Source organism: Choloepus didactylus, chromosome 13 (genome assembly GCF_015220235.1).
Source record: "Choloepus didactylus isolate mChoDid1 chromosome 13, mChoDid1.pri, whole genome shotgun sequence".
Classification (NCBI taxonomy): Eukaryota; Metazoa; Chordata; class Mammalia; order Pilosa; family Megalonychidae; genus Choloepus; species Choloepus didactylus.
The window spans coordinates 69,453,778-69,478,969 of NC_051319.1; the positions used below are offsets into that span (position 1 = coordinate 69,453,778).

General features: G+C 33.0%; 1 protein-coding gene across 3 annotated transcripts in view; it reads left to right on the forward strand.

Moving 5' to 3' along the window:
- Nucleotides 1-25,192, forward strand: part of SLC12A2 (solute carrier family 12 member 2) — a 122,359-nt gene that overhangs the window by 45,831 nt on the left and 51,336 nt on the right. For all 3 annotated transcript variants that reach the window (XM_037802299.1, XM_037802300.1, XM_037802301.1), the window contains exons 5-10: nt 14,676-14,815; nt 17,413-17,523; nt 18,632-18,740; nt 21,867-21,994; nt 22,095-22,179; nt 24,580-24,731. In XM_037802299.1, coding sequence (XP_037658227.1) covers nt 14,676-14,815; nt 17,413-17,523; nt 18,632-18,740; nt 21,867-21,994; nt 22,095-22,179; nt 24,580-24,731 — 725 coding nt within the window. The remainder of the gene's footprint in view (nt 1-14,675; nt 14,816-17,412; nt 17,524-18,631; nt 18,741-21,866; nt 21,995-22,094; nt 22,180-24,579; nt 24,732-25,192) is intronic.

Below are 25,192 nucleotides of genomic sequence, written 5' to 3' on the forward strand. Positions count from 1 at the left end.
ACTACTCTTTCTAGACCTTTACCCTTCTCTTCCCCTTCTGGGACACCAGTGAGTCTTAAGTTTGGACGTTTTATTTTATCTATCATATCCCTGAGATCCATTTTGATTTTTTCAATGTTTTTCTCCATTCTTTCTTTTGTTCTTTCATTTTCTGTTCTGTGGACTTCTAGGACACTGAGACGTTGTTCAGCTTCCTCTAGTCTTGTATTGTGAATATCCAGAGTCTTTTTAAATTGGCCAACAGTTTCTTTTATTTCCATGAGATCTTCCATTTTTTTATTTACTCTTGCAATGTCTTCTTTATGCTCTTCTAGGGTCTTCTTTATGTCGCTTACATCCTGGGCCATGGTCTTCTTGATGTCCTTTAAATCCTTTGCCATGATTTCGTTCCTCGATTATAGTTCTTTGATTAATTTTGCTAAGTACTGTGTTTCTTCTGATATTTTGGTTTGGGAGTTGGGAGTTGGATTCTCCATATCGTCTGGTTTTATCATATGCATTAAGATTTTCTGTTGTTTTTTGCCTCTTGGCATTTGCTTTGCTTGATAGGGTTCTTTCAAGTTGTAAAAAATAAAAAAAGGTACCGATCTAATTTTTCAGAAACACAGTTTGTTGGCGTACACTTTCTCTAAACTAACCAGCAGATGGCATCTGCGAGTCACCTATATGCCTCCAGTCAGTTCTCCCCAACTCTGTCTCTGTGGTGTGTGGGGAAATGATTCTTGTGGGGTTCAGTTGGAGAACTCAGTTTGGGTGTGTTGCTGGAGCCATTCGCCCTGAATGTGGGGCATGTGTATGGGTGGCCAGGGAGGAAGGGCAGTTTTAATATTCAAATCCCCTAGGTTCCCGGAGATTCAAGGCCGCCACAAGAGTTGAAGCCTTCATTTCAGTTTTGCCCCAGATTTTCTGTCACTGACACATACCACTGGCATTGACATAGCATCCCTGGGTTTTCCAAGTGGGCCTCCCTTCTCAGCTGTGATCTTCCAGGACCTCTGCTGAGGGAAGGCTGTGCACATCATCCCTCAAGCTAAGCCCCAGGCTGCTGGGCGGTGCAGGGAAGCTGTCTGCCTGATGCAAAGATTAGCCTATAATTCTTGACTGGTGTAAGTTCTGAATGAAAGGTAGGCAGTAAAGCTGGGCCCCACCCTTTCCTCTTTAGAGAAGATGGATGCATTTGGGGCAGGTCATTAGCATTTCAATGGTCTCTCTCTGCCTGTGCCACACCCTTGTCTGGGTCACAGAACTGGGAATTCAAAATGGCTGAGGCTTTCTCCACTGAGTTGAAAAAGGAACAGAGCTAGTCCGAGGAGACTGTCCGGCTTTCCAAGGTTAGTCGTCACCCAAAACCTCTGTCTACTTGTTGGGGATTTGCACCTCGTAGTGAGCAGTTCACACTCGCTAATTAAAATCCCAGTTGGAGCTCAGCTGAGCTATGTTCACTCGCTGGGAGAAAGCTTATCTCTGGCACTATGAGGCTTTGTAGCTCGTGCTGTGGGGGAGGGGTCTCCCGATTTGGATCCACAGTTCCTACTTACAGATTTTGTGCTGTGATCTCGGGCATTCCTCCCAATTTGTGTTGGTGTATGATGATTGGACGTTCACGTCTGTCCTCCTGCAGTTATTCTGGATTATTTACTAGTTGTTTCTGGTTTTTTTTTTAGTTGTTCCAGGAGGACTACTTAGCTTCCACTCCTCTCTTTGCCACCATCTTAGCTCCTCCGAGGATTAAATTTTGATTGTCTTCCTTGTAAGAATTTCTTGGAGAGGAGAGTAGTAGAGCTAGAACTTTCCAGAGGGCCAGAATGTCAAAGGTTTAGATAGAGGAAATAGAGGGATACTATGAGAATAGTAATGTCTTGGGCCCATCTGAGACTGACTTTCTATAGGTTGAAAGTTGATTATTAAGGGAGTTAATAAAGAAATATTTTACCTAAAAAATTGCTTAAAGGTTGGGAAACGGTATGCTTATTACTCTATTAATAAATTTAATTTGAAGAGCTCCCAGTTAATTTGGTGCATAATTATCTTTTTTTTTAATTATAAAAACTTTCGAGATAATATTCAACAGTTTAACTTGGTTCTTAACTGAAGCATAACATCTGTTATTAATATTATATCAATATTGAATAATGTTTTAGTCTCATTTTGAAGGTTATGTGTTTCCGGCTCTGTAGAAGTATGCGAAATTGTACTTTTCCTGGTTCTGTGTATCTAGACTTAAAAGTTATTGTTGCCATAGGAGAAACTTAACATTATTTAGTAAGCTTGACATCAACTTTAACAGTAGATTTTAGAGATTAAATGGATATTAATCTGGAAGAGTTGTAGTTGCTTCTTGAATATGAACTCACTGTTAACTTGTAAAGAAATATGTCCAGTTAGGAAGTCAGGATAAACATAATTATTTTGGAAACATGCAGTTTCTGAAAAAAAAGAAGAGTCAAAAAGAAAGTAGAGATGTTTAGTTTCAGGCTTCATTACATTTTATTAATGAAATTCAGGTACCATTTAAAACTATGGCCTGCAAGTTAGAGACTCATCCCCACAGTTCTCTGACTCCCACAGAAAAGAACAGCAGTGCCAAGTAACTGATAGAGCTGCCACCTCTTTACCTTCTTCTGTGGCATGGCCTCAGCCAATCTACTTTTCAGCCTGCTGGGAGCTCTTTCCTCTTCTGCAAATCATATCGGTGTTCTTGAGAGCTTGGGCTTTACAAAATGTCCAGGGTCCACATACAACAGGTTCTGCAACTTTCATGGTGCTGGCCAGCAGCGCCCATCGCTCAGATCTGCCTTTCCTAGATTTCACAGACCAGATTTGTCCCATGTTCAAATAATCAACCTGTGATTACAGACTTATGGAATAGAGGACAACCACAGGCAGCCTTTTATAAGATGACAGTGTAAATTCTATTTTTTGAGTCACGTTGTGTTATATGAATTTAGCAATACAAGGAAAAAGTTCCTCAGTCACTTTTTGTTTGGGGGCATTTAACGGAGGTCAGTCGTCTTTCACTGAGGTCAATAGTCTTTCAAATAAAAACCCAGATTACATCAAATTCAGATAGGTAGTTCTGAAAATCCAGAATTAATATAAACCTCACTATTCCATGGCCAGGATGTAGTTTTATATTATTTGTATCTCAGTCAATGAACAGATGATTCTTGAGCACTCACTTTGTGACAGGCACCAAGTATATGTAACAACAAAATCAACAAGATCTTATTCTCATGGAGGTTACATTCAGATAGTAAATATTTTTTGAGACCTGACTACTAGGTGTAATACTGTGGTCTTGACATACGGTATTTTATTTAATGCCACATTGCTGTGGGTTACATATATAAATTTGTATGGGTAATGACAGTGAAAATAAAACTATCCATTTTTTTCAGCAAAATTAAATTTCATGCAGATTCTTTGGGTGACCTTTTTAAATGTTTATATTGTAGTAAGTCAGAATTACTTTTAAGTACTCATATCTTGTTTCTTTCCTCTGAAATAATTGTGGATCTCCACAATTTTTATATATAGGCAAAGCCTTACATTGGGAGTGAGACAAAATGGCTATTTCACACATGTTGTAAGTGACAGAAAGTGCCTTCTATATTGGTAAAATCAGCTTATCATTGTCAAAATCTTTGTTTAATCCATTGTATAACTATTAATTCTTAACATTACCAAGCAAGGAGCAATGTTAAGAATTCAGCCCCATAGTTCTTTCCTTTTAGATAGCTAATTTCTTTGAAATTGTAATTTCTATTTTTAGATCAATGAATTGATCTAAAAGAAGATCAAGAAGTTTTAAAAGGCAGGTTTATAGCATTTGTATTACAAGGTTTTATTAGACTTAAACATAGCACTGTTTTCAATTCTGGAAAACACTACTTAATATACCGCAAGTAGCTCAGATGTGAATCTGACAAGTAATTGTTAAATTTTTTTTACTTAGATTTTCTTTTATGAGTATTGGTGCCCTTTCAATTTTGCCAGTGTTTTTTGTTTTTTTTTTTAATCTTCATTTTATTGAGATATATTCATATACCACGCAGTCATACAAAACAAATCGTACTTTCGATTGTTCACAGTACCATTACATAGTTGTACATTCATCACCAAAATCAATCCCTGACACCTTCATTAGCACATACACAAAAATAGCAAGAATAATAATTAGAGTGAAAAAGAGCAATTGAAGTAAAAAAGAACACTGGGTACCTTTGTCTGTTTGTTTGTTTCCTTCCCCTATTTTTCTACTCATCCATCCATAAACTAGACAAACTGGAGTGTGGTCCTTATGGCTTTCCCAATCCCATTGTCACCCCTCATAAGCTACATTTTTATACAACTGTCTTCGAGATTCATGGGTTCTGGGTTGTAGTTTGATAGTTACAGGTATCCACCACCAGCTACCCCAATTCTTTAGAACCTAAAAAGGGTTGTCTAAAGTGTGCGTAAGAGTGCCCACCAGAGTGACCTCTCGGCTCCTTTTGGAATCTCTCTGCTACTGAAGTTTATTTCATTTCCTTTCACATCCCCCTTTTGGTCAAGAAGATGTTCTCTGTCCCACGATGCCAGGTCTGCATTCCTCCCCGGGAGTCATATTCCACGTTGCCAGGGAGATTCACTCCCCTGGGTGTCTGATCCCATGTAGGGGGGAGGGCAGTGATTTCACCTTTCAAGTTGTTTGCCAGTGTTTTATGATTAAAAATACTTATATTTGTCTGTTGCAGAGTTAGGGCTATATATCTTTTGTCTGTATATCTTGAAGTTCAATTTATTTGGGTGACCAGTCATAGTAAGATAGGAACCAATCCTGGTCTGAAGATTCCATGTTTGTTACTTCGCTTTTCCCTATTTGACTTAATAATGACAACAGAATAGAAGAAATTTGCTGAAAGTCACTGTGTATTTGTAAACCAGGATATTGGAATGTATTTCCTAAAATAATCATTGAAATGGATATCTGATCCATCTGGATCCATTGTAGCCCCCACTGCATTCCCAAAGTTGTTCAACAGAATTGTACGTATTGGATTGTCTAGTGATAGTCAAGAAGTAGTTAGTTTGCTACTCTGATGAGTACAAAGGATTTTGATGTGTTTGCTAATCACACCAGATGGACTCTGAATCAGTTTTCTAAATACCTTTCTTTTCCATTGATAAGTTTTATTGCATTTTTGTTATCTATCCTTTGATTTCTTCCTCAACATACCAACAAAATATTTATTTTACAAAATTCCCACAGATATCACAGAATACATGGATGATTTTTATTATGAATATTAATCATTTTATCCAAAGAATAGAATGTTTTAAGATGTTGTTGGGACCTGAATTTTGCATTTTCCTGTTTGCTGGGTCACTTAATTTGAGGCGTTTTATTAGAAATCTTGACTCTTTTGATGATTAATTAATATTGAAACTCATTAAGTAGATTGAGACAAAACTGGCCATATTTCTATCAGTTACCATGAGCCAAAAAAAACTGTTGTTCTTAAGTTCCCACTATTTTTCCTTTTTCATTTTTTTTCTGATTGTAAAAGTAGTACATGAATATTATGAAAAATTATGTTTAAAATAGCTTAAATCTTAAAGACCATAGTACTTCTTTCAGAAAAAAAAACATTTATTAATGTATTTATTGTGTATTTCTCCAGACTTTTCACTAAAAAATTTTTTATTTACACACAGTCCATGCCCATCAAGCATACACTTCCCCCTTCTCCACTCCCCTTATGCCCTGGTAACCTGTAATCTGCTTTCTGTCCCCATGGATTTACTATTTCTAGAAATCTCTTATAAATGACATCACAGAATATTTGTCCTTGTATGTCTTGCTTATGTCACTGAGCAGAATGTCTTCAAGGTTCTTCCATATTGCAGCATGTCTCAACTTCATTCTTTCTTATGGCTGAATAATATTCTGTTGGATATATGGACCACATTTTGTTTTATCCATTTATTTGTTGATGGACAATTGGGTTGTTCCCACCTCTTGTCTATTGTGAATAATGCTGTTGTAAACACTGGTGTTCAAGAATCTGTTTCAGACCTTGTTTTCACTTTCTTTGGATATATACCTAGAAGGGAAATTGCTAGGTCATATGATAGATTTAACTTTTTGAAAAACTGCCATACTCCTTTCCACAGTGGCTATATCATTTTATGTTCCCACCAACAATGGACTATTTTAATTGGGTTGACTTTTTTGTCATGTTGTACAAGTTCTTTATGTATTCTGGGTATTAAGCCTTCATCTGATACATGGTTTACAACTGTTTTCTCCCATTCTATAGGTTGTCTTTTCACTTTCTTGATAATGCCCTTGATGAACAAATTTTCCATTTCGAGGAAATCAAATTTATATATTGTTTCTTTTGTTGCTTGTGCTTTTGGTATCGTATGTAAGAATCCATTACTGAATCCCAGGTCGTGAAGATTTGCCCCTATGTTATCTTCTAAGAGTTTTATAGTTTTAGCTCTTATATTAGGTCATTTTCACTTATGGTTTGAGGGAGGGGCCTAACTTCATTCTTTAGTGTGTGGATATTCTGTTTTCCCAATACCATTTGCTCAAGAGACTATTCTTTCCCCATTACGTGCACTGGGGCATAGATGTGTGGGTCCCTTTCCGGGCTTTCAATTCTGTTCCATTGATCTATATATCTTTCTTTGTGCTGCACGAAACTGTTTTGATCACAGTAGCTTTGTAGTACAATTTGAAACAATTTGTGCATCCTCCAACTGTGTACTTCTCAAAATTGTTATGGCTACTCAGGGCCTCTACTCAGGGCCTCTTGCAATTCCATAAGAATTTGAGGATCAGCTTTTCCATTTTGACAAAAATGGATGCTAGAATTTTGATAGGGATTTCACTGAATTTGTAGATTGCTTTGGGTAGTACTGACATTTTAACAGTATTAAGTTTTCCAATCCATGAGCACAGATGTCTTGCTATTTATTTAGGTCTGCTTTGATTTCTTTCCCCCCCAGTATTTTGTAGTTTTCTGTGTACAAGTCTTTTATATCCTTGGTTAAATGTATTTCTAGATATTTTATTCCTTTAGATGCTATTGTAAGTGGAATTGTTTTCTTAATATCCTCTTTGGATTGTTTAGAAACACAATTATTTTTCATTTTTTATTAAGGTATAATTTAGGTATAATTAAATTCACATTTTTACAGTTCTGTGAGTTTTGACCAATACACATAATCATATAACCACCATCACAATCAAGACAGAACAGTTCTATACCACCAAAAAATTCTACATGCTCCTTTTAGTCAATCCTCCTTCCCACTCTCACCCCTAGAAGGGAGAGAGGCCAAGGGAAGGAAGGCGCATGGCCCTGCCAACACTTTGATTTGGACTTCTAGCCTCCCAAACTGTGAGAGAATAAATTTCTTATGGAGGAGTTATTGGCCAGATGTCCAGAGTACCTGGTAAAAGATGATTAACAGTTCCCTCACCTTCCTGCCTGTTGCTTTTGTTTATGAATATTGTTTTGAAGATGCTATTTAATTTGAAGTCAGACTATCTGGGCAAAAGCTGTATTTGATAATGCCCCTTTCCCCAAAGATTGATGGACTCCTGTTAAAACAAAACAAAAGACCTTAGGTAAGCTTTTTTATTAAAAGCTAGGTGTTTTTCAAAAAAACTTTGTGACTCTTATACCATCATGAAATTCTGTACTTGCTTAGGTAATTGCAAGGAAATTATTTTTGGTATTTTGATTAAGTTTTTAATGAAATTGTAATAGGGCTTTTTTTTTTCTATAGGGCTTTAAGTTCTTTAATTCTTACAATAGAAGATAGGTAAGGCAGTGATTTCAGTTTTGTTTCTAGTTGTATGCCTAAGAAATAACTTGGGTCTTTTCATGGCTTTGCCACTTACCAACTGCTTAAAGTTAATGAACTTTCTGAGTCTGAGTTTACTCATGTGTAAAATGAGGAGTTTGGCCCCATGACCTCTGAGATCCTTTCAGATTCTTTGAGGTCATATGTATGAATCACAGTAAAAGTGTATGGGAAGGGTGGTGATGAGAAACAAGGTCACAACTGTGTCTGCTGTGTCTAATTCATTCTGCAGATGTTAGGCATTGATCCTGAACAAAGGTTGCATTTTTGTTCTTTTGAAAAAGACATCTAAATGGATTTAATTGCTCTTTTTCTTTTTTAACTTAAAAGTAACTGAAATTTTCTTTTGACTCTAAGCGGTAAGCTAATAAACTTGTCTAAGAAAATTAGGACTTGTTTAATCTTCTCTTAAAGTTCAGTATATCTGAGTATTTTTTGCTTTCTCATTTTGAATAGGGTACAATTTTAAAAATAATAATTGTTGTCATAGTTTAGTAAAATCCACATGTAGTGAATTACATAGGTTTTAAGTTTATAGTACCATGAGTTTTGATAAGCATATAAACCTATAAAACCTCTATTTCAGTCAAAATACAATTTTCTTTGTACCAGAAAGTTCTTCTGCACATACAGTCCCTCAATCCCTCACTTCTAGGCAAGCTGAAATTATACAGAATGTGCTCTTGTGCTTCACCTCTGACTCAATGTAATATGTTTGGAATTCATCCATGTTTCTTACATTATTAGTTTGTTCATTTTTATTCTGTTTAGTCTTCCATTTTATGACTATATCACAATTTGTTTATTTACCTATTGATGGATATTTGGATTATTTTTAGTTTGAAGTTACGAGAAAACCGTCATGAACGTTCTTGTACATGTCTTTGTAATTGTATGGTTTTATTTTGGAAAAATAAATCGGAATGGATTTGTTGATTCATGGAGTGGTTATCTGTTTCACTTTATTAAAAATTGCCAAATGATTGTATCATTCTATATTCCCATTAGCAATATGTGAGTTCTAGTTGTTGGACATTCTCACCAATGTTTGGAATCAGGCCTTTTTTTTTTCTTTTTTTTTTTAACAGTTTTATTCATATACCATACAATTCATCCTAAATGTACAATCAGTGGCTCTTGGTATAATCACATAGTTATGTATTCACCACTATAGTCAATATAAGAACATTCTTATTTCTTCTGATGAAAAAATCCCACACCTCTTATTTCCCCCCTTTTATTGACATTTAGCTATGGTATACTGCCTTTGTTACAATTAATGAAAGAGTATTATAATGTTACTGTTAACCATAGACCTTAGTTTACATCAATTGCATTTTTTCCCATATAACTCACGATCATCAACACCTTGTAATAATGATGAATGTTTGTTCTAGTTCATGTAAGAATGCTCTTATAGTTATACAGTTAACCACTATCATTGTCCACTCTGGGTTTGTCTTTTTAATTAAAGCTATTATGGATGTTTTGTGGTATCTCACTGCATTTCCCTAATGATTAATGATTCAGATCATCTTTTCAAATGCTTTTTGGCCATTTGTATGTCTTTTACGAAGTATTCAAATCTTTCACAATTTTTAAATTGGGGTTTCCTTTTATTATGGTTTGTAGGAATTGTTCTGGATACAGGTCATATGTCTGACATTATGTAGTGTGTATATTTTTTCCCTAATTTTTGGCTGGCCTTATCATTTTCTTGGTCATGTCTTTTGAAGAGCAGAAGGTTATCATTTCGATGAAGTACAGTTTCTCAGTGTTTTCTTTTATGACTAATTCTTTTATTGACCTGTCTTGAAATCTTTGCCAATTCAAAGGACCATAAAGATATTCTCCTGTTTTCTTCTAGAAGGTTTATGGTTTTTGTTTTTAGATTTTTATCTATGAAACATCTCAAATTAATTTTTGTGTATAATGTGAGAAAGGAGTTGTGCTTGGTGGTTCTTTTTCACCCGTACACATATCCACTTACAACAGCACCATTTCTTGAAAAGACCATCTGTTCCCCATTGAGTTATTTTTGGCATCATTGTTGAAAAATCAGTTGTCTGTATGTTGTGTGGAATCTTTGCTTTCCAAATGATCTGTTTGTCGGTGACAATAATTCCCTGTCTTGATACCTAGCTTTATAATAAGCCCAAAGCGTTTCAACTTTGAGCTTTGAAAAAGATATGTCTTCTTTTTCGAAATTGTTTTGGTTCTTTTAGATCTTTTGCATTTCCATATGAATTTTTAATTAGCCATGTGAATTTCTATTAAAGAAAAACCTGCTGGACTTTGTGATTTCATCAGATTTAAAAATCAATTTGGGAAGAATAGACATATTAACAATATTGAATCATCCAGTCCATAAACATGGTATATCTTTCCATTTATTTAGTTCTTCTTTCATTTCTGTTGGCAGTGCTTTGTAGTTTTCCCTGTAGAGCTCTGGCATATGGTTAATTAAATTTACCCTAAGTATTTTACGTTTTTCATGTCATAAATGGAATTTTTAAATTTTGTTTTCCAATTTTTGGTTGCTTTTATATGGAAATAAAATAGATTTTTGTGTATTGACCTTGTATTCTGTGATCTTTATAAACATACACAATCCTGTCATCTAATAGAGAAGATTTTTACTTTTCTTTTCCAATCTTCAGGATTTTTTCCCCTTTTTTCTTACCTATTGAACTAGCTATGAATAAAAGTGATGAGAATAGACATTCCTTGTCTTGTTCGCAGTCTTAGGAGGAAGGAGCCCTCAATATATCACTATTAAATAAGATGTTAGCTATAAAGAGTTTTTGAAGATGTCATTTATCAGATTGAGGAACTTCTATTTCTACTTTGTTGAGAATATTTATCATTAATGGATATTGAATTTTGTCATGATTTTTCTTCATCTGTTGAATGGTCATATGTTTTTTCTCCCTTATTGTGTTGTCACAAATTTATGATTTTTTGGATGTTAAAATGATCTAACATTTGTGGGATAAACACCTCTTAGTCAGAGGTGTTATTCTTTTTGTTGAATTTTGTTTTCTAACATTTTGTTATTGATTTTTGTGTCTATGATCATGAGGGATATTGATTTGAAATTTTCTTGTCTTGTAATAACTTTGTCAGGATTATACTGATCTCATAAGATCTATTGGCAAGCATTATCTCTTCCTCTATTTTGTGGAAGAGTTTGTGTAAAATTGATCTTATTTCTTCCTCATCAGTGAAGCCATTGGGCTTGTAGATTTTTTTTTGTGGGGGGGTATTTATTTGTATTAAATACTAAATTTAATTTCTTTGATAGCTATAGGATTATTCCAGTTTCATGTCTCTACTTGTCACAGTTCTAGTACTTTTGTTTTTCAAGGAATTTGTCCATTTCATCTCAGTTGTGAATTAATTGACAATAAGGCTATTTAAAATATTACCTTTATTAACCTTTAATGAAAATAGAATTTACACTCATTAAATGTGTCCCTACTTTCAGTCCTAATTTGGTTAATTTGTGGTGGTTTCTTTTTCTTTTTTTATTCTTGACCAGTCTAGCCAGTTGTTTATCTGTTTTATTAATATTTTTAAAAACAACTTTTTGACTTTATTGGTATATATTTATTGTTTTCTGTATTACTGATTTTCCTGCTCTTTATTTACCTTTTTGTACTTTTGATTTTATTTATTCTTCTTCTAACTTAAGGTAAAAGCTTAGATAATTGATTTCATACCTTCTTTTTTTAATATAAGCATTTAAAGCCCTAATTATCCCTCTTAAGTCATGCTTTAGCAACATTCTGCTGATTTTGATGTATTGCATTTTATTATCATTCAGTACAAAATACATTCTAATTTTCCTTGTGAGTTATGCTTTAACCAAGAGGTTATTTAGAAGTATATTGGATAATTTACCCATATTTAGAGATCTTCCATATATCTGATTTAATTCTGCTGTGGTGAAGAATATTCACTGTATCATTTCAATTCTTTGAAATTACTGAGATTTATTTTATGGCTAATGAGTAGTTGTTAATCTTAGGCTCTTGATTAAACTAGTCTGGTTTTGGGGTGGTTATTTTAGGATTTATCCCCAAATCAATATGTAATAATAATGGAACCCAGTATATTGTTACCATTGCTTACTATCTTTGGCATCTGATTCATTTACACTCTCTACACAGGAGTTTGGGTAGTTTATGGCCAAGTTATAAGATCCCATTAGGCTTTTTTTTCTTACTGACTTCTGTATTTGCTTGAGCAGTAGAATTTTTTTCAGAGAAACTAGTTATTTTGTTTGTTTCCTTTTAATCTATAATTCTTTATCATGTTTTGTCAGCATTTTCATACATATTGTACTAGTTAAGCACTGTAGTCAGAGAGACTTGCAAGACCTTGAGCTAGTTACCTAACCTTTCTAAGTCTTAATTTTCTCATGTATTAAATAGGGATAATAATAGTACTCTCATTTACTAGAATTAAGTAAAATGTGTAATAAAATAATGTTAATTTAAGATATATGCCTACTCAAAATTGGTTAGTAAAAATACCACAGTCTTTCAGAAGAATGGATCTTTGATACTATTTTGCTGTTTTCAAAAAAAGAATAAAACTGTGGGATTTTCCCTTAAAACCAATTCTCTCTGAGAAGCAGGATTAGAGGCAGGAAAGAATAGGGCAGAGAACTTATGCTTTTCATCCTAAGTTCCTTTATTATTTGATATTTTTTCTAATTAAAATTTACATAAAATTTATAGGCTATCTACAAAATATGAATTTTTTCTCTTGGCCTATATACTTTCAATTTCTAAATCTACCTATTTCTAAATAATCTTTGATTCCATCATTATATGGTATCAAATCAGCCTATTGTTTGGCCCCGCTATGGTGAGGAATTGGGAATTTGTTAATGTGTACTGATTTACTCTTTGTTCATTTGATACCTCAGCCAGTTTAGGAGACTACACACGTAAGGCTCATTCAATTCGGTATCTTGGATTAGGCCAAGTCCTCTCCACTTTTACCTCCACCGAGAGGAAGGAAGAAGAAAGAAAGGAGGAAAATACCTTTTCAATTTTCTTTATGATAGAGGAGTGAAATTGGAGGAAAAGAATATGAGCAAATGCTTTCATATTCTTTATTATCGATGTGTCACTCTTCATTTTCTTGAAAACAAATAGAATACATATCTTTAAAAGTAACAAAACTGGGATTAACTTTTTGGCATCCCTATTCATGGTGGCTTTCTACATAGTTCTGAAAAGGTCAGAATTGGCATACTTACACCATCATTCTCAACGTTCATGTCCCCTTCCCATTTTCCTTCTCCATGTTAAATGCGTCGTGGAATATATTTTCCTTTTCTTCTTCACAATCAAAAGACTTGGAATTTCATAAAATCAAAACTTTATAGCGTGTAACAAATAAATTAATTCCTTGCTTTTAATGGTCCTATTGGTGATATTTCTCATTCTAAAGTTTATATTGTGAACTATTCAAACACATTAGTGGTTAACTGATTTCAATTAACCTTTGTGATTTAATTTTCTCATCACTAAGGTCAGTATAAACAATACTTCTCCTAATTCATGGTTGTATTGGGATTAAATATAATAAATTTGAAAGCTTATGTTAAACATAGGCTGTCATAATTATAGTATTCCATAGGTTTTCCTTTTGATTAATTATAATGAGATTTAATGTCTTCAGAACTTAATCTAAGATCTTTATGTGGTGTTCAAAATTATCACTCTGTAATTCCATTGGAATTTTTAATGTTCAAAAATATTTCTGGGAAAATTTTAAGTCATTTTCTCCTCATAAAAATATAACGACAGTTATATTAAGTGATCAGATTGCATTTTTTTCCTTCAGAATTTCCAAGATGATGGGAATTATTAATTGGTAAAATGGGTAACTAAGAAGTGTTGGTTGGATAGGTTTAAAGTATAGAATATTTTGAGGGAATTGATAGAACTAACTATAAACCTATTAAGGTATATCTAAAATGAAGTTTGCATATCAAACTGTAGAACTTCTGTTCCATTTGTCTTCTTTATACTGGGAGAAGAGTGGAAACAAATATTCAGCTTTTTAAAGGCATTTCAGTGTCTGGTCCTAAGAACTAAGTTTATGATTATGACCTAAAGGCCAGATTTAAATTAGACTTTTTAGAAGAGCTGTTAAAGACTTCAGCTAAACAGTAGATCAACTGCAAATTATAATACTGATTCACTGTTTTTTCTAAGTTAGGAAAAATTTGCTTCTTTATAGCTCATTAATTCTTTGTTAAGTTTACTGTTTGTTTAAGCAGGGTTAGTTAGAATACAAACTATGTCTCTTGGGGATAACAGTATATGCTGTTCTTTGCAATTTCATTGTGAGACTTTGTCTTTCGCCAGTATTCACATCACTTGCAAATTGCCATACTAATTTTAGGAAACTGAAGTCATGTCACTGTGATTTTAAAAGTTAATGAATGATTAAAAAATATTATTTATAAAAATCATTGTGAAACTCATTAGCTGTTGCCCATTTTAATCTAAGTTTTAGAGAAAGTAGGGTATCTAAATATCAAGGTGATTTTATATAAGATGGGGGGAGAAGTCTCTGGATGTTGAGCACTGTAAATAAATGTTGTGGGTTAATAAGAATTTTGTGTTGAGTGTTTCTGTAAATATACTCACCTATATTAATTTAACTATTCTGCTTACTAGAACCATCTGCTTTATGAACTCCTTTTAGGAAGTAAGCATTTCAAAATAAGATTGTTTGGCATTTTAAATCCTAATTTTACTTGTGTGTATATTTCTTTCTTTCTTTAGGAGGAGCATATTATTTAATATCCAGAAGTCTAGGGCCCGAATTTGGTGGTGCAATTGGCCTTATTTTCGCTTTTGCCAATGCGGTTGCAGTTGCTATGTATGTGGTTGGATTTGCAGAAACTGTGGTGGAGTTGCTTAAGGTAATTCACCTTTCTTTCAGTCTTTCATTTTACCGAATCTTTATTGAGGGCTCATGTACCAGTCATGGTGGTAGGTGGTAGGAAAGCAGTGATAAGCAAGAAGTTTTGTGGAGAAGATAAAAAAATTATTATAGAATGTAAGAAGTGGGTAAGTAAAGGAGGCCTTAGCAACATAGCAACAGAGAAAAGGAACAGTTAACTTGTTATCCAGAAATAGGGCTGCCAGGGGAGCATCAACCAACGGTCTCCAAGGAAGGCAGTCTAAATGTTAGCAGGTAAATAGGAGGAATGGGGTATTGTACAAGCAGAAAAGGGAGGAAAACAAAACAAACTCTTCTAAAGGGTAGAGTTTGGTGTACTAAGAAAACTCATTATTTTAGGATGGCTGGAAGACAAAGTGGCAAGAGATTTAAGACTGGAGAGTGAAAAAAAAAAGGTCAAGTTAGGAAGGGTCTTGGCTTGCAGTTAAGGTTGGGTCTTATCTTGATAGGAATTGGAATCAGATTTGTATCCCAGACAAATACCTGAACACAGAATAGAGAATGAATTCAAGGGATCACAGGTGCAGATAGAGACCATTTAAAAGGTTGTTGTAGCTATCCTGGGAGAGGAGATGTATATTAAAACAGTGACAAGTGTAACTGGAGGGGTGTGGGTGAATTTGAGAGATTTTGAAGAAGTTGAAGAAGTGGAACTTGATTTAGAAAATTAGGGTAAAAGAAGGAATTTTAAGTTTATATACAAATTTTGATTTGAACATTTAAATGAAAGGTAATGTCATATATCCACTGTGAGACACAGAACACAGTACAGTTTAGTTTTGCTAATTTGAGAAACCAGAGGTAAATCTAATTTTCAAGTATAACTGGCTAGTAGGCAATTGTTAATACTGCTTTGGAGTACAGATGAGAACTTCTTTGAAGACATAAAATTGTTAGTTACTGGGATGTGTGTAATTAAGACAATAGAAGTGAAATAGAATTCCTCAGTGTGACTGATGAGAGGAAGCTCAAGTGACACCTGTATTTATTTGTTCATGCAAGGTTAGGTTGTAACTCTAGATTTTACAGCAGTATGTGGTACATTAGGAAGTATAAACTCTTAAAACAGTTGACATCTACATTGGTATTGACCTTTACCTGTATAGGCCAAAGGGATGGTGAATATAAAGGGCTATAAATAAACAAGCAATATAATCATTAGAGTTCATGTTCTTTCATTGTTTAATATAGCATTTATTTTTATTTGGTACTCAAGTTTAAGGTTTACTTTGAGAGCTGTTGGTAGAGTATTTAATTGGGGTTTAGAAATGCTTTTGTTTCATTGAAAGTTAAATTTAGAGGGATCTAACTCAATTCTAAATAACTATTTGAAACTAGATTTAATATATAAAATACTGAACTGTAGCTATCATGTCTAGCTGTAGTCATTATTCATGTATCAATCAATAGCTATGTATTTGAACTACTACGATTTATTTTCGCTTCTGCAAGTAATTCTCAGGTGTGATTATCCAAATGCTACCAGGAATGACAGATTAATTCAAGGGATGTCAAATTCAATTTCAACAAAATTAGTAATTAAGATAAGAATTTTTTGCAAAGGGAAAGTACAGTTTGCTTTGTAAAATCAAGTGGGATTCTATGGGTTCAAAAAATGGCTTTTTTTACAATGTTGGTTAAATTATCAACACTGTTATGCTTTTTCTTGGCAAGATTATCTTGAATCTGGGTTTGGTTTTTCTCTGTAGTTTTTGCAATAAGCACATTTATCTGGAATTTAAGATGATTTTTTTCTCCCTTGTAATTGACTTTTATGACAGGATTTTTTAAAAGGCATTAAGATTGCCTTTTTTTTTTTTTAAAGAAGCAGTTTTGTAGGATCATAATCTATACTTTATTCAGTTATACTACAGGTACAGTTATAATTCAGGTACCGTCATCCTGAATTATCAAAAAGATTAAATTGTATTGGTTATAGATTGTACCTTTTATTATATTGCTTGAAAATGGTAATCCATACATAGCTATTTACCTGGCACATTACAATCCTTAACTATTTTGACCTAAATGGAAATTTTCTTTTTTTAATGTCATCGGCATTAGTTTTATTGCTGCAAATAATTTTGCTCATTGAATGGGAACAGTTTATGTTTTGAGGCCAACAGCACACGTTCATCTCTTTTTCTTATGCGGCATAAAAGACCATTAAAAACATGAGTTCACTAATCATAATGAATACAAAATATATTTCTACTATGGAACTTAAAAATCCTGTCAGTGCACTTAATCATATTATGATTTTTCTTTTCATTTCTGTGTTAGCAATTCCTTTTTTTTGTTTCATTGACTCTACAGTAAATATAGCACTATTAGTGTGATCATATTTTTCATGTTATCAGATACTTGATGACCCCTCAACAGCAAATCGTAATTTACTCCTTTTTCTTAAATTTCCGAATTCATTCATCATATGAGCATTTTTTTAACTTCTACATGTTAAGCACTATAATATCTCTAAAATGCTTCAAAAAGAATTGAAGAGTTTATTTAAAATAACTAATATTGCATTAAATTTATAATTCTCTTTTTTTCTAGGAACATTCTATACTTATGATAGATGAAATCAATGATATCCGAATTATTGGAGCCATTACAGTGGTGATCCTTTTAGGTATCTCAGTAGCTGGCATGGAGTGGGAAGCAAAAGTGAGTAATGACAGAACATCTGTAAATATCTAATATACGAATTTGTAGAGGTTATGTTTGGTAATGCTTTAAATTGTGGTAATATTTTCAAATTTTGGTTATTTCTAAGTGGGCATTTTCACAGTTGTTTATAGAATTATTTTCTATATGACTAGGTAGAGAATATTTGGAGATAAATCAGTCTAGGATCCAGTTAAACCCAGTACTTTCTAAATTTTGGACTTGCCACCTCCTTACTTGATTTGCATATCCAGAATTTCTCTGGTTGATATTTTAAGCATTCCATATTAAGCTGTTGGCTTTGTAATTTATTTTAAATGTCAATTTAAAAATAAACATGGAAGCAGTAAACTAGAGGTTATTGCCATTGGAGGTTAGAGAAGCTAATCTTACTACTTGCTGTTGAAATCTCAGAAGTCAAGAGTACCAAAGCCAATATCACTGTTTCTGGGAAAATTGCTGAAGTCATGTGTTAACCTATAAGCAAAGCCCCCAAATTGTTTCTGTATCCTTGAGAGTTAGAGTATTCCAGAGTATTCCACCGCACAGCTCTAGTTTCCTGAGTAACAGATATCTACAAGGACGCTGGTGAGGAACTCCCAAGTCCTTGCCAAGTGTTTTCATGTTTACTTTTGTAGATCACATAAAAGTCACTTATCTATGTTATATATAAGCTATGAGAATATTTACCAAAGCAAAAATTAGGATAATGTGAAAGTATTTTTTTCTAAGCTTGCTATTTATTTTTGTCTTAGTTGTATAAGAGTAAATCATTTATTTATAGTGTTTTTGGAAATTACATTGCTCTTTGGTTTGGGGAAAGCATATACATGTTTAAATCATTTCAAAAATCTATGGTATGATCCTATTTTGCTATCCATTTTTTTTCCCAGTGTATTGAGCACTTTTGGATAATTGTTTAAAGAACTGATCATTTAACTGAAATATGTTGAACACCTACTTTGGGCTTGGCAGTGTGAGAGGCACTGGGGAACAAGGGGAAACCAGACAGAAATAGTTTCTTTCATGAAAGTTCTATTATGTGGAAACTGAATCAATGTATAGACACGAGATACTTGATTTTGAGTTTTAATGTTTAAAATTCCAGGCTCAGATTGTTCTTTTGGTGATTCTACTACTCGCTATTGCTGATTTCGTCATAGGAACATTTATCCCATTGGAGAGCAAGAAGCCCAAAGGATTCTTTGGTTATAGAAGTAAGTTAAGAATAGTCCATACAGTTTAGAATTTTGAAATGTAATTGAGTTTGACCTGGTGACTCATACTCATACAAAATTCAATTTAGTTTTTTAACTTTAGGCATGTTGTAGAATTGGACTAAAAAATCACTTTTACTTCCCCTTTTCATTTTTTATTCTTAGCAACAAAAAAAATCATTGCTACTGAGGAAAGGTGCTTTTGTTCTCTACTAATTGAGGAATTTGTAATCATTGTTCCGACATGACGGTTTTCATTCTTTTGGATGTATTTAAGCACAGTAATCTAAAAGTGCCCAAGATTATGAAAGCAGCTAGAAATATTAGCTTCTTGGTGTAACTGCAACTTTAGTTTTTCTTCCATTTATTTCCCACAATTTGCATTGTCTCTTAGCCCTAACTCTGAAACTTTTCATTCTGCATCTAATTTTCACTACTTGTGTATCATTTATTATTTTCTTAAGTGTCCCCCTCACTCCCTAAATTGCATATCTCAGCAGGATAATATGGAAATTGGAAAGAATAGTTGCAGTACCATCAGAGAGGTGTATCACTTAGGATAGTAGGTCTGTCTTCATTTAACTAATCCCTGGTCTGAAGCCCTACAAAAGTCCTAGTTTCAGATCTTTTTTAGGCCAGAGCTATTCATGCAGATCTGTGCAAAGATCCAGAATGTAAATCAATGCACTGCTTTCTTCAGAAATTCTTACTATAATAGGAAAAAAAAAGAAAAGAACCTGTTGAAAACAACCTATGGTACCTAGAGTCGTACTTGATTTACATTCCAATGTAAGCTCCTTGTTGTTGACAGATAATTACGTACCATCCTTGGATCATATGTTGAGTCCAGTGCTTTGGCTTGTATCTGAAACAGACCTAGTTGGCAAGGCAGTTTTCTAATATAAATTGTTTTGAGGTTCTTACTTAACCAAGGGCACTCACCTATCATGTGCCCTTTGATCCTGAGTTTATAATGTGTTTCTGTTTTAATTACAATTGCTTAAACCTACATCTAAGCTGGGCTTTAAATTTCTGATATCTTGAATGAGAGAGGAGATGTCTTAGGCATGCCAGAAGTGAAAGTTGGTAGCATCAGCTATGTAAATAATTTTGTGTATTTTGTGCTCTTATGTGCCATTTCTTCTAGTTATAAATGATATTTTCAATTTAATTTTTTATGTTTTACTTTTTTTTGAACATTTTCTTTTTTGCCATCTTTATTTCTAAATGATGTGTTAAAAAATACAGTGGATGGTTCCTTCTGAAAATGTTCTCAATGGTTAGAGATGTTCTGTTTAAAAACTTTGATTAAAAATACCTACCTGGGACACATTTTTCATATTCGTTTTTTTGTTTTTGTTTTTGTTTTTTTCAGATCCCTGGCAGTTTACTAAAGTGATATATAGTATAGTAACAATTTATATTGTATTCAAATATCATATCAGGGCTTATCTCAAAATGAGATAAATAAATCTAAATATGCTTTGTAATGTGACTTTTCTTTTTTGGTGTTTTTATATTGCTTTGCTATCTTCTCAATCAGTATACTAAGAATATGTCACCAATAAATAGATTATATGGATAAACTTAGTTCAAATGACTACCTGGTATTTTTATTCATCTTCTCCTCTTTCCTTTCTGATATGATGAAGGATCTCTTTGTCAAAGACAGTTGCCTTTGCTGTGTTCTGGATCGCATTTCTTTCACATTCTCAAATATATCTCTGCCTTGTTAATATACTAGTGTCCCTTCCTCAAAACTCTTTCCTCTACTAGATCATTTCCATAAGCTTATATACTGGCACTAGTAATTCCCATCCTTGAAAAAGTTGCTTTTTGTCTTTTATTCCCCTTCCAGTTACAGCTTCACTTTCCGGTTTCCTTACATACAGATTTTTCAAATCTTTACCTCCCATTCACTCATGATTTCAAAGAAATTTCAAGCTTACAGAAAACTTGCAATAATAGTACAATAAACTCCCTATACTATTTCCCTATATTAATCAATGATTAACATTTTTATACTCTATTTTTTGCCCACTTTTATTTTATTATTCCATACACATATGTGTATATATCATATCATCATTATATGTAATTATTGTTCTTACATGTTGTGTCTTTATACATGTTGTTTCTTAATCCCAGTTTACCTTCCCCTCCCCGATCATCACTTGGCTGATTCTTGCTCAGTAAAATCTCAGCTTAAGGGTTATCTCCTTAGCTACTCTCTTAAACCTTTGCTAACCATATTGAATTAGATTATCCCTCTTTTATTTTATCACTGTACTCTGTTTCTATCAATACAATATTGCTCTTTGTGATTATCTATTTCTTTACTTATTTTGTGGCTCCCCAATGAGACAGTTAAATTCCATGAAGGCAGGAGCCATGTCTGTCTTGTTCATATTGTATCTCTAAGCACCCTGAGATACTAGATACCTCTAGCACTGGACCTGATCATCAGATATTGAAGGAATAGATGGAAAATGACTGTCAACTGGTTGATTCAGTGCCAAGACCTATCTTTCAGAACAGATTAAAACAGTAGGACCGGTTGAAGCTTTGCTTATTGTTCAAATGGAAATGACCTTTACCTAGGATGCATTAGTTAGAATAATCTGGCAACTGATGAATAGCCTTAGAAATAAAATAGGTCACCACTAGGAAGTAGAAAAACGTGTAGACAGGAAATCTATATAGGTAGTAATGTAAGTTGGACATTTTGAAGAAAAATATTTCCAGATTACTATGATGTTCCTTCAGTTTTTCTACCTCCTTTCTGTTTCTTTGGCCTCTCAGATTAAGGGTTTTATTCCATGCTTTGACTTACATTTAGATTAGTGATAACAATCAAGTTACAGGTGCTTGAAATATAACTAGTAAAGCATACAAAAAAAATTGAGGCAGAACCCCAGATGAAATCATCATTTTAGTCCTAAACCATAGCTGCCTATAAGACCAACACCAATACTTGGCTGAAATATTTACCATTAAATAACTATGAAACATACATTTACTTAAACTGAAGAGAAGTTAGGAATCATATACCAGTTTTTTTGACCTAAAATATTATGATTTCAAGGTGCTATGTATTAATTGCCCTAAATATTTTGTTTTCTACAGCTGAAATATTTAATGAGAACTTTGGACCAGATTTTCGTGAGGAAGAGACTTTTTTTTCTGTGTTTGCCATCTTTTTCCCTGCTGCAACTGGTATTCTGGCTGGAGCAAATATCTCAGGTGATCTTGCAGTAAGTATTATAAAATACTGTATTTATTATATATTTTAAAACTTGGCTTATGTATATTTATTTCTGAAGACAGACTTAAAAATATCTTCTTGTTTTCTAGGATCCTCAGTCAGCCATACCCAAAGGAACACTCTTAGCCATTTTAATTACTACGATGGTTTACATAGGAATTGCAGTATCTGTAGGTAAATAGCCTTATATTTCTTTATATTTCTTTACCTGTTTTAGAAATATCATGATATACAATACAATAAATATTTTATTTTTATGACATTCAGTCCCTAACTTTTGAATTCAGAACTATTTCAACAAAAAACATGGTATTTCATATTATAATCCCAAAACAGTTTTAAGAAAACTAATAGTGACTTTTATAGACGTTATCTAAACCTCCAAATACTTTCTTGTTTCTCTGCTAGAGTTTTTAATTCATTATAGTAAACTAGAAAATCATGTAATATCATACCTTCAAAATCTTAAATTTCACTGAGTTGCTATTAAAGAAAACATAATTAGTTTATAGAAACAAATGCATTTTACTCTCTTGATTTTAGAAATTTCTGAATTTTTGTTTATGATGGTTATTTCAAAGGTAATGCTTGGAATTTTTTTTTTTTTTTTAACCATAAAAAACACTAATTTGGACTAACAGAACATTCTTAATTGAAATAAAATCTTATTAAAGTCTTAATAAATTGAATGCAAATGGTTTTAAAACTATTTTATTACATTCATAGAATCAAAGCATTTTAGAATTTGAAAATTTAAAGTGATCAACCAGTCTCTAAATCCATGTTTTATAGATGAGAAAATCGATGCTAATATGTTGTTACTAAGGATAATTGTCTCTTGATTTTAAAAGTTGTTTTGATAATAAAGAGAGTAAGTCCTTAAAGGCTTTTTACAATAATAGATTCTTTAAATTAATTGAAACATTCTAGTCCAGAAAACTCTGTTGTTAAATTTAATAGCTACTAATTTTATATCAAGTTTGCATGCAATGACTGTAGATAAATTGTCTCACATTTATAAAACTATATACTTTACTTAGAAAACATATTCTTGAAATATAATCAGTGTTTTTAATATCTAGTCTGAGAAGCCAAATTTTCGGTTAAATTTCTCAAGCATGCTTTCACAGATTCCAGATTTGTAGACTACAAAATATGGGGTTTCCACTGATTTTCAGTAAGAAAATCTCATTTTTACCATGTAGTCAATGATATGTTGGGAAGTAATATCAGAACTATTTTACCATCTGTTGCTAATTGCTTAAATGTAATTTTATAATATGACCAAACAAGAATTAGAAATGCTAATGAAAGATATAACTGATTATGTTTCAGTTTGGAAAATAATTTGTTACAGCAGGTAAACATTTTCTGTTTTTATCTGGGTCTTTAAAACGGCTGGCCTCCACACTCATTTCATTCTGTCTACACTAGTAAATATTTAGTAGGTGGGCCAGTGAAGACAACTTCTACCCCAGTTGTTATATAACTAGTTCAAAGCAGTGGAACCCTTTCCCCCCTTATAGACACAGAAAACGGGAATATGACACACATAAAAGCATAACTGCTTGAGGGCTGGTGGAAATCACAAGCGGAAACATGATTTTGCAAATAACTGCTGTGAAAGTTAGGTGAAGAAATTAAAAACAGCATAGAACTATATGTAGTTAAATATTCTCCCTCTCAAACTTACTTTTCTATTTATTGTTCAGTTTTTGCTGTAATGCCTAAAATTTGTACCTCATGTAAGATGGGACAACAGTGTTAAAAAAACTTCAGAAATTAAAAATATATGAAATCTAAAGATTGTTAATTCCTGTTAGTTGCACATCATATGTTATTCCAAATAATGAAATATTTGTTTTAAGGTAACTTTTTAAATGTTTTATTATGGAAGATTTCAATTCTTAACAAAAGTAAAAAGTTAAGTTTAATGAGTCAAATATAATCATCAGCTAACTTCAAAAGAATTATCAATACACATTTAATCTTGTTTCATCTATACCCATTCACTCTGCCCATGGGTTATATTTCAGCAAATTTCACATACCATATATTTTCTTACTGTCAGGTAGAACTATTTGAAACAAAGGTTTAAATAGAATTATCATTAATTAATGTTCATATTGTTTTCCCTGACAGCAGATCAGTATTACCTGAAGTCTGATCTTTGGCCAAGCTTCAAGTATAAACCATTTGGAGCGCAGAAAAGAGTTTCTCTTGTTTGAACCAATTTCAACACAATGTTTTTATATTTGCTTAGGAAATCTTTACCAATAGGCTATGAAAAAGTTTTGCTCATACGCCATTTTCCACAACTATATTTATAAAGTTTTTAAGTTTATATGTGTAAATACTACTGTTTATAAACAGTTCCATTTCACTTATTTAAAATTTGGGGACTATTTCACTTTCCAAATTCTGTTAAAGGTAATGCTATTTAAATTGTAAATGCAGTCTGTGCTATCATAAGCAAGTATATATACTGTACTGCAATTTCTTTATGGGTATCTGTAATTCTGAAATGAATATAAATATTAGCTATATTGTTTGTTCTCATCACTTGTGCTTCAGGTTCTTGTGTTGTTCGAGATGCCACTGGAAACATTAATGACACTATTGTAACAGAGCTAACAAATTGTACTTCTGCAGCCTGCAAATTAAACTTTGACTTTTCATCTTGTGAAAGCAATCCTTGTCCCTATGGCCTAATGAAGAACTTCCAGGTGAGCATGGAATTTATATTATATGGAAATTCTATATTTATCAGTGTGTCAGACTGCTATCAAATCTGACCATTCAGAATACAACAACAGCTTATTATTTGATCATTGTTATCTTACACCCAGATATCTGTTAAAAAGATTATGGAAAACCAATTGCACAAACAGAAGAAATATGAAAAGGTAAAATCTGGGGCCCTTCAAGAGCAATGAGGGTAACACTTTTATAATATGGCTTAATATCATAATATTTATACCTTGAGTCATCAAGACTACAAATACAGTTTCAGAAAGCAAAGAAGCATTGGAATCATCTTGTACATTTTAGCCATATTTCTGTCAAATGCTCAGAACACGTGTTCAAAGGCTCATGTTGCTGGTCTGTAGATGAACTGCCCTTGAACTAGATGTTTATTCCTGCTTCAGTCATCTGAACGTATCTGAATGTTATATCTGGAGATTAT